Raw genomic sequence first — 14,878 nt, 5'->3', positions numbered from 1 at the left:
CCGGCACATTAACAATTCAATATTTGATTAAACCAGATGACAAAAGTATCTCCTTATAATTAAGCTGAAAAGTAACAAAAAATAAGTCTCAAACCACAATTGGCATCCGATAAATGTTTATAAAGACACAAAACTAACTACGTGGAAAAGTCCTTACCATAGAAAACTAACAAAGATCACATCATTCCCACACTTGAAAGGTTGATAGCTAACTGACGGCAACACTTATTGTGTAACATCAGCTAGCTTTTAGTAGAATGGACCTTTTAATCTCAAATTATAAGGGTACCAAACCTATTATCTGATCATTCAATTTTGGGATTTTGACCAGGTTTTGCATTCACTTGGACCACTGTGCAGTGGTAAGAAACACATTGGGGAAAGCTTTTTTTATCTTTATGGTCCCAACCACCACCAGCTGTTGACAACTCACCATTTTGCACACATGAACATTCTACAAGGAAATAAATGTTTTAATCTTTGAATATATGTCCTGTCCCGCAATATTCCATTTTAGAGGAATGGCCTTCATTAACTCCCCCTCTTGTTTTGAAACCACTAAAGACAGCCAATTGAACAGTACCAACATCTGTTCATTCATCAAGTTGAAGTGAAAATATCGGCAGTTAAATTATTTCACTCTTATTTTAAAAATTGATGGGCTCGGGTGTAAACATGGTAAGTGACATTTTGGTCATTTTGGAGTTACAATGTGCATTGTGTAGTCCATCGTAAATGGAGTTGAATCATACTCTAGGTATTTCGTTTCGTTGACAGATTTCAGGGCTAGACATGTTGAAAGTTATGGTATCTACCAGTTGTTTCATGTAAAGTATGGTAAGTAGCAAAGATGGCAGCGAAACAGCTGTTACTGAATTGCAACGTGTCTCAGAAAGTTCGCGAGTATTGAGGCAACAGCAAAGATAAGAACGAGTTAGAAAGTGTATATGATTCCCATAATGACCCGGAATATGTACCACAGACTAAGAATTAGGAGAATGAAGAGGTTGCCAAACTGTGCATGGCCACGTACATTCTATTTCATGTAAAACGTGGTATCTACTGTAGATACCAATGTTTACATGCAGCAGTGTTCATAATGGCAGTTTCGAATTAAATTTTACTCTCATACCTGGATGTGAACTGTGATCTAGTAGAGAAGCACACACTTTTCTTCTACTAGATATAAATAACTGTAGTCACATAGAAATTCGTTTGATTTTTAATTGGGTATGCACATGTAAGGCTGCTTTAAGACACCATGCCTTACAAGCAACATTAAAAATGTATTACACTTAAATATATGTAATTTGATCTGAATCATATCAATTATTTGGAACAGTTTAGTTTTTTTTATAAAATATTTCTTTCATAAATCTGTAATGCGCATTTTAAAAGTTATAATATTTTTATAGTGGACCTAATAACGTATTTGTAATTTAAGTAAGTTTCGTATTTATGATATGTGTGACTTTGATGAAAGCAAATTATTTTATTGTTGATATTGCTATATGTCTTCTCCTTGGTTCGAAATTATAACTATTTTAATCCATAAGAGCTAAATATCAGTGAAAACTATTAAAAACTTAAGCCCTGTGTACATTTGAAATCATCCTTTACAACCATGTCAAGTTAAAGAAAAATACAATGGTGCTCCATTCCCTCCATGTTGACCCGTACAAGCAGTCCCCACCTATCCCAAAACCCAACCAAGAATTCCCCCAGTTACAATTTTCCACTTCCAGCACTAACAAGCAAGTACATTCACCTTTAACCTGAAAAAAAAAAATGATCCTCCTGTCACTTTCAACTTTAAAACACAAAACAGCATTACTAGAAACTTTACATGAGGGACATACTTCATCTGTAGTGTGAAACTACAGCAAAACTAAAAAGAGAAATAACTTTGGGACCAGGAAGAACGTTGAGGGTGCAATCAACGTCAAGATGCAATGTTCTCAACATTCTCCTCAATACTGCTGCACTTATTAACAGTTTATTGCAGCCAAACCCTCGCAAGCTACTGGAAGTGACTGTGCAAGGTCAGTAGCTTGCAATCGATGGTTTGATGATCCCTGGTATAAACAATACATAATTCTAGTAAAATTAATGATAAAATCTGTATTAATTCTTATATCTAGCAAACACAACCCAAAAATTGCAACAACCAAGTGAGAAATTGCAATAGCCACTTACTGAAGTAGATTTCTAGATGAAAATAGTCAAAAACATGCCTTTTCATAAAGTAAATATACAATTTCTATTGTAACTACCAGTTATACTCAGTGTACCAATTAAAAGTGTACATAGTTTGTCAACAATAAATTAAAAATTACTTGCTTGTTCTTCTTTGTTCAAAAGCCTTCTTTTAGTGTACTACTACAAAAATGTTGATTTTTCCAGAAACGCAGTAAATTTCCCTGACATTTCTATGACTTTTCCTGGATTTATAGGTTTTCAAGACTGTCAGACACCTTGTTATACTTTGAAAAAGCTGAACATTACAATAAAATGGTTAAAATACGTTCAACAATGTAGTAATAGCCAAATGTGCATATATCGCATGAAATTCTTTTCCTAACATTTGACATGACTATGTTGAACTATTGGTTTAGTTCATGTACAAAGGAGGTTTAGAAATTACTGGGCTGCACATTCACCACATATCTTGAATATTACATTACCTTGCACTCGGCTGCAGTTTTGTTGTGAAATAAGGGGCAAGCTTCAACTGTGAAATGCTTGTCCCATCTTCCTCCTAGGTGGCCATTTGAATCACATTTTTCTACTGGGCATTTCCTCTCCTCTACAACTTGTGGTGGGGTGGAGTCACTGTTATTTGCCTGACGACTCTTGGTTTTCCGTGGCGTTGCACGTGGTGTGGGCTTTTTCACAGGAGTCTTGTTCACAACTTTGTTTTCTGGAAAGAAAAAAAAATCTTCAGGTGGTTTGAAAATATTACAGGTTAGATACACTTATTCAAGTGTATCTAACCTATCAAGACACAGATTCAAGATGTGGAACTTCGTACTATCTAGTCTACAGAGGAAGTGGGAGCTGCCTCAGTGGCCACTTGTGTTGAATGTTGGGGAGCTTTTGAATGAAGCGACATTCAGACCGGGAACTTTTCTCATTGGCATGTATCGTGCCATCTCAGTCTTGTAGTCACTCTCGCATAGTGAATTCCTTATTACAGACTGGAGGACATTGTGTCATTAGTCACATTTCATAGTGATCCAGAATGTTAAAAAAAATCGGCAAAAATCAGCTCTCCTTTGAACCCCTAAATCAATAAAAAATGTGTAACATTAGCATTTTTAAGGGAAAATCGACCCTTTGGATCCACATAATTGACAAGATGTTTATTTTTAGATTTATATACAAAAAATATAATTTTCACTTATTTCAATACACACTTCTGAGCACAATAATATTAAACAATACTCTTGGAAGACTGAATTACATTCTCAAAAATAGATTAAATAATAATGAAAAGAATGATAATAAAGATGATAATAGCCAGTCCCCGTGGCAGAATGGTAAGCACATTGTGCTACGATGCCAGGGGTCCCAGGTTCAAATCCCAGCCTGGGCATGGATATTTATAAGTGTCTGTTCATCAATTTCATCACATCATCACTCATCCCATCTTCGCAAATAGCCAAAAGTGGCACAAAAGTGAAGTAAAGTAAAGCAATTCAATCAATCAATCAATAATGATAATAATAATTATTATTATTGTGAAAAGTATCGTTAAAATGAATTTACGCACAATAAATGTTTAACGCCAAGGTCATTCCATGTCAATTCAACCAATTTAAAAATAATTGGTTGCATGACCATTTTAGAATAATGTTTAGTACATTGGTTTGTACATGTTTCTAGATATTAAAACCAATGCTCCAAAATATTTCCTGTCCTTCATTCTCCTGGGGCCTCCATTTTTCCAACATGGCGAATGACTATTTTGCTCATGAAGCAGTTTACGGAAACCTTAATATCTCAAAAACTATTAGAGCTAGAGACCTGAAACAAAATTCATTTTGTAGCTAATTAAGTATACTTTCTATGATAGTTAAGTATGCTTTGCTCAAAATTGCATCCTAAGTATGAAAATTATGGTGGAAATTTGGGTAACAATAGTTAAAAAATTGGATTTTTAAGCCAGAATTTTTTAATAAAGGGTTTTTTAGTCTAAGGCTTGAAATTTTTTTTGTGTGTAGACCTATCTGCAGGGTGTTTGCAAATAAAATTTCAGTGCTTCGAAATGCACCTTTTTTTTCAACATGAGTTTAAACATGCCTGTTTATGGAATTTTGAGTTTTCACGGTAAAATATCTCTGATGGGTCCTCATGAAAAAATATGAAATTTGGCATAACGGGAGCCCTGCATGAACCTAACTAACATCAACAATAATATTGTCACAAGTTATAACACGATGCTGACAGCAGCTGCAGAATTTTCAATGTTAATAAACTTTTGCCAAGAAGTTCTCAAAAATACATTGATATTGTTAGATTAATCTTAAATCCCGTGGTGTCTGAATACAGCTGATGTACTCATTGTAATGTCTTCTCATAAATTATGGCTTTCATTTCGTAAATAATCTGCGGTAAAAAATAATTTGCCACCACAGAAAAATTTGTCTGCTTAAGCTTTTCTTTCCTCGTTCCCTGGCGTAACTAAGAGAGAGAATGGCTTCACTTTTGCGCCGTAAAGCAGTCCTTCCATGTTATATATAGTTCAATGGGTAATACTGAAGAATCAAAAATGAATTTACAACATAACTTACCAGCATCTGACTCTGTGTCACTGGTTTTTCCAACCAAATGTTTACTTCTTTTTGCACTGGCCGACCTTGTGAGCTTCCTTGTTACGGGAGCTTTGGTTGTTTCCCCATCGCTCTCTGATGCTGGCGCTGTCTTCACCTGGCTATCGGCAACTTGCTGAGTGGAGCTCGGCTTCTTCTGTTTCTTCTTTTGTGCTGGAACAGGGGCTGCAGACTCAGCACTGGAGTCTGAGTCTGAACTACTGTCTGCATTCAAGAAAAAACGATACTGTTAGTTATTAAACTATCAAAATAGTTGTGCATAGAACTAGTACATAGTATCATCACTAGGGAGCGAATTTTTAGATGGTAAAAAACTGAAAAATATTTATTTTATATGTTCTAAAAACAGTGGAAATATGTGGCTAAAAGTAAAAATATTTCCATTCAAAAACTGTAAAAAAAAAATAAAATAGATACAAGTGGCACCAGGACATTAGATGCATCTTGCATTCAATTTATTACATTTCGAAATTGCCGATTTAAAATGCATGCCGATTATCTCTGAACAATATCGTGTAATGAAAAACGACCCTTCCCCATCACATGTAGTCAGACGTGCAAATTTAAGTTAGAGATGCCATGTACACTTACACCATCAATATCACCTAATGTTAAAAATGAAATTTTTTTCAAGACATGTTTATCATCAATATTTTTGCTTTTGAAGCTTGTGTTTTTCAATTACATGTATAATCTGTTAATTATTATGAACATTCACTTTCACAACTTTCTTTTTTAGCAAATTTCATTCTACAGACACAAGAACACGTGACAATTCGAAGAGTAAAATGTAAAATTACAATCGGCATCAAATGTAGTGGGTGCTACAATCTCGTGCATCTAGCATTCAGGCTAAGGTAACAGAGGTACATTAGTTCACCATAACAGATCTCCACAATATAAAAACAACAGAAAAAGTTCATAAACCATACATAATTTTTCATTTTTTGGTGGATTTATATAGTGTTGTAGAAAATGCTGTTTTTTTGCTTACATTTATAAGTATACAGCATCTGGAGAAATATTTGTTGCATATAGAGAATAGATCTATAAAATAATAGAGATAACTTCCTCTTCACCAATCTTGCAGATAATTATGATCATATTGTCAATGTACTTTAGATATCAATCACATATCTGGACTGCAAGTTTTACCTTGATATTCTTTCTATTTAGTATTATAAAAGTGAAAATTTATTACAGAAATTCGAAGGAACCATAATTTTGCACAATGATTTGTTGTTTTAAGTCCACTTTATGCACAGAAAGGCTAATCGGAAATGGACCTTATCAGGACTTTAATCCTGTTTTAAGGAGTCCATATTTGCCTCTCAAATATTTACAGCAGAATAATTTTCCATGAATTGCATAACTCACAGTATAATTCAAACTTCAGAAAGTGTCACATCAGTAAATAAACTCTAAATTTCATGTATAAGAGTCTATTTCACATTTTGCAGTTCATTTCGCATTATTTCGCAACAAAACAGGTAGGAAAAGGGACCTCATATATTTAAGAAACATGAACAATTAACAGTATAATGTGTTATTTCACATTTTGTGTTTTCGTCAAAAACGAAATATGCATGCCTCTACTAATTTACTATCCTTTTTGTCTATTTTATGCACTAACTCCAAAATATGAGTTTACACAAATAATTTTGAAACTTTATTTTGTCTGCAATGTTAAAAATATGTACATTTCATGTTATTTCCTAGAAATACGTGCCTTATGCGCTAAAGGTAAAATTCATATCATCGGCACCCATACCAAGTTTGGCTGACTTCCGAAGCAAAAGAAAAGTAATGTCTTTATCTAGAAATCTGCTCCATAATCATCACAAGGAGTGGTGTGCTGTCTACATGTTTACATGTGCATAGTCTACACATAATTTGCACATAGAATGATTGATTGATTTACTGTTTTCAGTCCACTTTATGCACAGTAAGGCTAATCAGGACTAGACCTACAGCTTAAAGTGGGATCCGAACCACTATGTGCCTCCACCGGGTATCAAACCCGGGAACCCTTGATTACAAGGGAACGACGCTACCACTGTACCATCGGGGAGGCTAATCTGCACATAGATTACACTGGTTTGTAATTAACAAAGTCAACAAAGACAAGGTAAACTACACTAAAAAGTTATTTTCAAAGGTGTTTTGAAGGAAAAGTGACATTTATGAACTATATTGGTTCATATCGAGCAAAAAATAATCCTACACATGATAAAAAAAAATGCATTGTCTTTCAACTGTTGGAAAAACCTCAAAATGGATACAATAACATGTAACAGTTAGTAGCAGTTATGGTGTTTCTCTCCACTGAACCCTAGAATATTTCACATAGGATATTTGATACTCAATGAAAAAGAATGGTCACGATCGTAAAAAAGAGTGTAAGGTGCTTGTCACTTCAGCAACTGATACAGTGAATAAGTCTCTTTTACTTCTACAAAGCTCTTTGTTCAGCCACCATATTATTTACATAGATTACACTGTCAATGTGTAGACGTACATCACTGAAAGGGTTTGAGAGTGTGTAGCAGATGCAAGCAGCCATTAATGTCAAGTGCCTATTAACAACAACGAATGTGCTTACACCTCTGTGTATTTCATAGAGAATGAAACCTCTCCATCTTTAACTTAACATTTCCTCTATTCAAAGATACATTTGGTATTTCTGGTATGACATTATTTCTTCAAACTTTCTCCTTACCATTTGTACACTTTGTGCACCTACATTTAGTAACAGGACTACCGATGGCGTAGTGGTCAAGGTCGTGCCTTCTAATCAAGGGATCCCGGGTTCAATACATGGTGCAGGGTTTGGATCCCACTTTAAACTGTAGGTCCAGTCCAGATTAGCCCATCTGTGCATAAAGAGGACTTAAAACAACACTTCCAAAATACTCCATTTAGTAACATATTCCTACATGGGAAGAAAGTAATACTTTGACAAGGGCCAGGTAAAAAAGTTTTAGTTTCTGCCCAACACAGGGCCATGTAGATTGGTCCCTCTCCTTTGGGTCTTTGAGATTAATCCAACAGATTACTATAGCGTAAATGAATATTTAAATTGTAAACTATAAAATGTTGCAATTAATGATACTGTTTACTTTAAATTTAAGCCCTTTTAACACCAATGTAGACCTGAATGAATGAGTATCAAATTCAAACCTTTCAATATTTACTATTACTATTTATTATTAAAAAGTACAATGAAATCCTAACCTGAAGATTCAGATACAGCTGATGAATTAGACGATGCCGTACTCCCTGCAGATTTCTCCGAAGGTGTGGAAGACTCCTTTGCTTGCATCTTACTTTTCGACCTCGCCTGCTGCATTTTCTGGGTGTCTTTGATAGGTGTCAACTTTGGAGGGGACAAAGAAGCTTCATCACTTTCACTCGTGTTTTCTGGACTAAATATGCTCTTTGTCTTCTGCTTCTTTTGAGGGGTGCTTTCTTGCTTGTTAGCCACACTTCTTTGCTCCTTCTCTGCTGTCTTCTGATTGGTGCTGGCATTAGCACTTCCTCTTGTAACGGTAGTTTTCTGCCCCGCACCAGATTTTGGTCCTTGTTTCGCCTGCTTTGCAATCGGAGTGACGGTGGCCGACACTTTGGGTTTTGTAGGAGGTTTCCGTTTTACATTTGCTTTCACTGATTCTTCCGACTCAGACGAATAGTTGGCTTTCGACCGAGTCTTCATCTTCCCCTTGGCTTCTTCCGATTCCGTTGAGGCATTTGATCCGTTACTCTTACTTCTGGGGAATGTCTTCTTCTGAGTAGTTCGAGTTTCAGAATCGGTGGATGCATGGCTTTTCGCTGCACTTCGAGTACTGTGCTGGGACGTTGATGAATTTTCAGTATCAGACGAACTGGAATCACTGCCTGATGATGATGATGAACTTGAAGATGATGTTGAACTATTACTAGTTGAGGTGGACTCAGAGCTTGTGGCAGACTGAAAATGAAGATGCGTATTAATTTATACTGCACGAAGTAATATATTAATATATACTGTATATATATAAAACTCATTAGGTTTTTTGCTGTACATGCTCTTTCCCACACTTTCCCTTCCTGTTCCTCAAAATGGTGTCAGTACAGCACATTCGTTGCATAACTTGGAGAAACAAAATTTCTGGTCAGTGGGCAATGAATATGGTTTACACCATAAAGGGGTATACCAAAATGACAAATCCTAAATTCTTGGATTTTCCATTACTTTTTCTTTACCTTTATTTATTCAACCCCTAATTAGCTAAAGCTGGAAATTAGCAGTTAAGAAAATAAATATTTATTTAATGAAAAACCCCTACCAAAAGGCAAGTTAAGATGAAAACTGAAGCTGTATTTAATGAGAGAATTAGACTGCTTTATCTAATAATGTATTCTGGACTGTATTTGGCAGACTAGCGAGGGTCTGGTCTCCAGTATAGCCTTATGTGGGGCTCATGATGTCGTCCCTATATATTTGTAACTGTCCCTCCATCTATCCCATCTTACCATCATTTATCCTCATCTTTGCGACAGCCAAAAGGGTGTAGAAAAGTAAAATAAATAAAATTAGTCAGTCATTGTGATAGCAAAAATTCTTGACCAGAAGTATAATTTCTTGACTTCTTGAAGTTTTCACATATAATTAAAAATGAATTGAAGTAAAGCGTGGATGTTCTAAAGTTAGCATGCAACAAAGCACAGCTTCCTTGCCAGGCCAGCAATTCCAGTCGCTAGTTACAGTTAGAATTCCTAAATAAAAAGTAACTGTTACTTGCAACCAGTTACTTTGAAACACTAGTTATTTAACAGTCAATGCAAAAATAATAAGAGCTGATGAAATAAGTTTTGTATAACTGTGTGGTTTGACTGTTGTGAAGAAGTTTCTTTCTGAATTCCAACTCTAAACAGTTATGTAGTAGCTTGTGTGGGCAAATGCTTCCCGTTGCCCCCGTCAGGTTACGCCTATGCTTACCTTCACACATAGTGAACAGAAATTTTGAATATTACCTTAAAACATATTGTACTTCAGGGTTTGTGCTAAATACATAAGCATTTTTAATAAGATTAACTTTTAATGCCATTTGTTTAATGTTTCTTATCTCCCTGTCTCTGAACCGCCCATCCCAATTTTTCGATCAGGCATTAGTACCCACTCTGAGCTACCTACATATAAAATTGGGGGGAAATTGAAAGGGGTGAAGCATTCCACGAAATTCGCTCTTGAAATTAGTCATTTATTCTTCTAAAAAAAAATACATGAAACTATACATAAAAATACATGGTTGTTAATACAATCATCTGGAACCTTATTTAACCTTTTAACATAAAAGCCCAAGTATACTTGGGTTTTTAATTTCCACAAAAATATAATATCCCGAGTATATTTGGGGTAAATTCTTTTTATCGGGCTCTATACGCCGATCAAAAACTGATATTTGACAGCTAATATATTTCAAAATATAGAAGTGATAAAAATGTTCAATATTCACTGTTAAGATTTATCCTTTCTAATCAATTTATCACAAAGCTCATTCAAATGTCTCAAATAGTTTTCGAGAAAAAGTGTACTGAATGAAGGTCATTTTTTCCGCTGCCCATGATATGGCCTCTTAAAAGTAATTAATTCTTGCACAAGAGTGACCTTCCTAACGAAGGCTCTACCCGTAACAACATGAGTACTATGCAATACATTCTAATATACAGCTACCTCTACCATATCACTGCAGATTTTAAAATTTGTCTAGCAACAGTGCAAAAATTTATAATGTCACGTTTATTATTCACATCTAATGATACATGTGATACACAATACAAATAAACATTAATACAAATTGTAGCTTTCCAGGCGACGTGATCAAACAGGTGTTCTGGCATTTTTTGGCTTATTCATCCTTTTTTAGTCTATTTTTAGGTCTTAATGGTTTTTTTTTTTGGTTTTTTTTGCAATTTCACATTCTTTCTACTACGTTTTTACTGCCCATTCTCAATTCGAATCATCATCAGTTCATCACCTCTTAACCATCCTTTCTGTAGTAAATAAATAAATATATTTGAACCATCCCTGGTTTTTGGACGACTGAAGCAATTACAGTACAATGTCCTTTAACCGTAACTTGTCTGGAAGGTCGAGCTGTAAGTGGCAACTTTCTCTTGTTTTGAAGCTTTCAGTTTGTTCCCAATGTGTGTTCCATACCACCAGAATTTTGTATTTTTTTTATTCATTAAATATGTAATTAAAACTGAAGTTGTTAATTAATTTTGATCACATTTATACGTCCTTTTTTTCGTTTTTAGGTCCTTTCTTTGATATTTTTAGGTCTTCAACTTCAGAGCCCTAGTCATAAACAATAAAGTAAATATGATCTCCAGTTATCAAAAGGTATTTATTATCATCTCGGTTTGATTTACATAGTGTTTCTCATCCCTTCTGATCAACCTTTGATGTTAGTCCTATGCGGTAGTTAAGGAATGGCAGAAATATTTATGAGAACAACCAATCTTCTTGAGAACAACTGTATTCTTCACCAACCTTTCACAAAACTCCCCATATATCTGACACACAACTCGAGATTTGTAATTTGAGTTTGTGTCAAGATGCAGGAATTTAAATTCTTGTTGCAGGTCCACATTGAAACTACATATTCACTTCTTGGCCATGTTTATTCCTTGCTCTACAAATAACAGAACGCACACAATGCAATACAACTGGGGATGCGAGCTGAACATAAACTGCTGTCTGCTCGAATGGTCTCGACGACACTGGAACATTTTCATTGTTATGAAGTGCTTGGAATGCAGTCCATCTGTTTTGCCACGGTGTTGCCATGATGCTAATTTAAATGTTCTATCAACATTTCTTTGGCATGAAATGTGTCTCAAATTTAGATTTGGTTTTGAAGCTAACTCCTAAGCTTTTATTAAACTGGGCAAATAGTGGTTTCTTAATAATACCGACGGGACGACTGGGACATGTCTCTGAAATGGAACTGTCTCGGTATGGTAACCCTACATCATCGTCACAATTATATAAAAGTGGCAGAGAAGCGATGCTAGGTTAGGCAGGTCAGGTTTAGGGCAATTAGTATTAAAATTACTTCTGTAAATACTTCCCATCCCCTGATCATGTAATTTCTGCTCTTCAGCACCTTCTGCTATTCTCACTATCTGGTGACTAGTAGTTGAACACACTTTTAATTTAAAATAACTTCTTAGCAGTAAGTCAGCAACACTGCAATGAATATCATAAGATAAGGAACGATGTAAGATGACCGGACCCCTCTCCGATTTTCTTCATAATTGGCATACTCACTAATTGAGGCCTCCTAATCACGAATCTGAAGTTAAAAGTTGTTGGAAACGTCTAGAAATTGCAAAATAAGCAAAAATAAGTCTTTAGGGTAACATTACAGTATAGGGGTGACGGATTTCTTCAAATTTACGGGAGAAAGTACATACGGAAATCATTTTCTGTAGCGTTGTGGAAGTTCGTGAATGTAGTTTTGATCCATATTAATGTGAATACATGTTTTCTGTGAAAATCTCTGTCGGACACGCTGTTTCTGCTACTGCCATTTGCGTTCTGCACGAGAGCACAATGTTCCGTGTGTTAGATGACGTAATCACATAGTCAGTGTTTCAAACTAGCCGTGTTTTCACTAGAACATGATGTGTCGAGTATTTTTTTTTTGTAACACTTTACTATATTGAAGATGGATTTCTTCAAATTTACAGGAGAAAGTACTTACGCAAATCATTTTCTGTAGCGTTGTTGATGTTCGTGAATGTAGTTTTGATCCATTTTAATGCGAATGCATGTGGTTTTCTACGAAAATCTATTTCCGACGTGCTATTGCTGCTGCCGTCATTTGCTTTCTGCACGAGAGCACAATACGCGCTATTGCTGCTCGTGAAGTTGTTGCCGGGCGTGGAAGATGACGTGGAATTTGTAATTCAACACGGAATCTTGAAGAAAGAAGTGGAATGCAGGACGTGGAAGGTTAAAATTAAAAGAATTCCTTGTATTTTCTTTCATCGAGAAAAACCGATGTTGTCCATATATGCTAAATTGAACGAAAGGAGTGCTAATGGAACCTAACCTAACCTAGTAGGCATACCTCGTCCCCCTGATGGTCCGTGGGGCTATCGTGAATTTTTGGGCTAACGTCAATGGTTTTTGGGGCTACCCGTGGATTGTTCGTGGGAAATAAGGAACAACAGTAAGTACTCGTTAATGTAAGAAATAGACATTATTTTCGTTACAAATTCACTATTTCACCTAAAGAAATGTTCCGCAATGCAGAATAGTACGTTAGCAATGTAAAAAATTGCAAAATAAATCATTGATAGGTGTTTCCGGTATAGTGAAGTAGTACCTTTTTTATTTATTTTTAACTATGCTTGTCTAACCTAACCTTACGGAAAATGGTTTTTGGGGCTAACGTGAATGGTTTGTGGGGCTAACGTGAATGGTTTGTGGGGCTAACGTCAATTTTTTTGCGAGGTATTAGCATAATTTCAAATCCAGACACGAAAGTAGGTATTTTCGGTGAACGAAGTTGCAACACTGCATAAATCGACAAAAACACTCGCACAACGCACCCTGAACCAGTATGCTATCTCCCGCCATAATGTGTTACAGAATTGAAATAACAAGTAACAATAAATACTCGTAAATGTAAGAAATAGACATTATCTTAGTTAGAAATGCATTATTTCACCTTAGGAAATGTTCCGCATTCCAAAATAGTCCATTAGCAATGTAAAAAAGTGCGAAATATATGATTTATAGGTGTCACCCCCATACTATAATAGTACCGTCGTTAGTTTTCAGAATGGAAACCATCGACTTTTGCGATTTTTTTTTGTTTCACAAGGAAATATATATATTCCTGATACTACCACGACACCAAATTTTAACTATGTTTGCCTAACCTAACCACACGTCAATGGTTCGTGGGGCTAGCGCCAATGGTTCGTGGGGCTAGCGTCAATGATTCGAAATTATTTTGCAATTTCTAGATCCTGATACTACCACGACACCAAATTTTAACTATGTTTGCCTAACCTAACCACATGTCAATAGTTCGCAATTATTTTGCAATTTCTAGAGGTTTCCAACAAATTTTAACTTCAGATTCGTCATTAGCAGGCCTCAATTAGTAAGTATGGCAAATATGAAGAAAACCGGAGAGCCGTCCGGTCATTTTAATGCATACCTAAAATGAAAGATATGATGAAAGTAAGTAAGTAAGTAAGTTTCTTGCTGGTGAAAATAGCCACATATGCTGTTTTTCAGAACCTGGTGAAAATAGTCGCAGCCAAGATACTTCCTGACAACCGAATGTTGGCTGCAGGAACACAACCTAATCTATGCTTTATATGTGCTAACAAATAAATTGGTATGGTGTATGGAAGAGTTCACACAAAAGTTGCTTTACATTGCAATCAGTGCTTGGACATATTTTCTTAATATGTTCCAGATGAAAAACAAATTCGTAATTGACCTTTTTAAACAAATATCTCACCTTTCTTAACCAAAAGCAAATAAATATGCGAAATAAAAATATATATTAAAATTTGAAAGTAGTTACACTAAAGTATAAAAAGCAACACAACCTTACCTTTTTCTTTGGAGCCATTTTTTTCTCATATATCCTTCACGAAAAGTGAAGGGATTTATTTTATAGATCTAATGACTTTAAGAGTTTACTTGTCAAATGACAACATCATAAAGTGTCAGCAGCACGAATTCTGAAATTCCATAAAACCATACTTGTTTACAAAACAGAAGACAAGACACACTTTTGCGCTTCTTGGGTAAAGGTAATTGTACTAGCAAACGCCTCCAAAAGTTTGATTAAAGGGATTTGCCAGTTCCTTTGAAAGTCCGGCATGAAATAATTTATAATACATTAGGCTACTAATTATGAATACTACAATATTTTGATACAGTAATGTTTAAAAATAAAGAGTACATGTAATTTTAAACTGGTGTGGAGTTTCTAAAACATTAGACCTGTGTATTAGACGCGGGAAATTTT

The 14,878-nt window shown here is 35.3% G+C and overlaps 1 protein-coding gene across 1 annotated transcript in view; it reads right to left on the bottom strand.

The window, feature by feature from the left end:
* chm (lysine acetyltransferase chameau) overlaps positions 1–14,659 on the bottom strand; it is a 212,117-nt gene extending 197,458 nt beyond the window's left edge. The window contains exons 1-4 of the mRNA XM_083122504.1: positions 14,459–14,659; positions 8,067–8,799; positions 4,794–5,036; positions 2,685–2,920 (exon numbers count right to left, since the gene is read on the bottom strand). Of these exons, the coding sequence (XP_082978630.1) occupies positions 2,685–2,920; positions 4,794–5,036; positions 8,067–8,799; positions 14,459–14,476 (1,230 nt within the window). The 5' untranslated portion in view covers positions 14,477–14,659. The remainder of the gene's footprint in view (positions 1–2,684; positions 2,921–4,793; positions 5,037–8,066; positions 8,800–14,458) is intronic.
* Between the last annotated feature and the right edge of the window lie 219 nt (positions 14,660–14,878).

The sequence above is a fragment of the Lepisma saccharinum genome, chromosome 5 (assembly GCF_977018435.1).
Source record: "Lepisma saccharinum chromosome 5, izLepSacc3.1, whole genome shotgun sequence".
NCBI classification, from domain to species: Eukaryota; Metazoa; Arthropoda; class Insecta; order Zygentoma; family Lepismatidae; genus Lepisma; species Lepisma saccharinum.
This window is presented reverse-complemented; position numbering and strand designations above follow the sequence as displayed.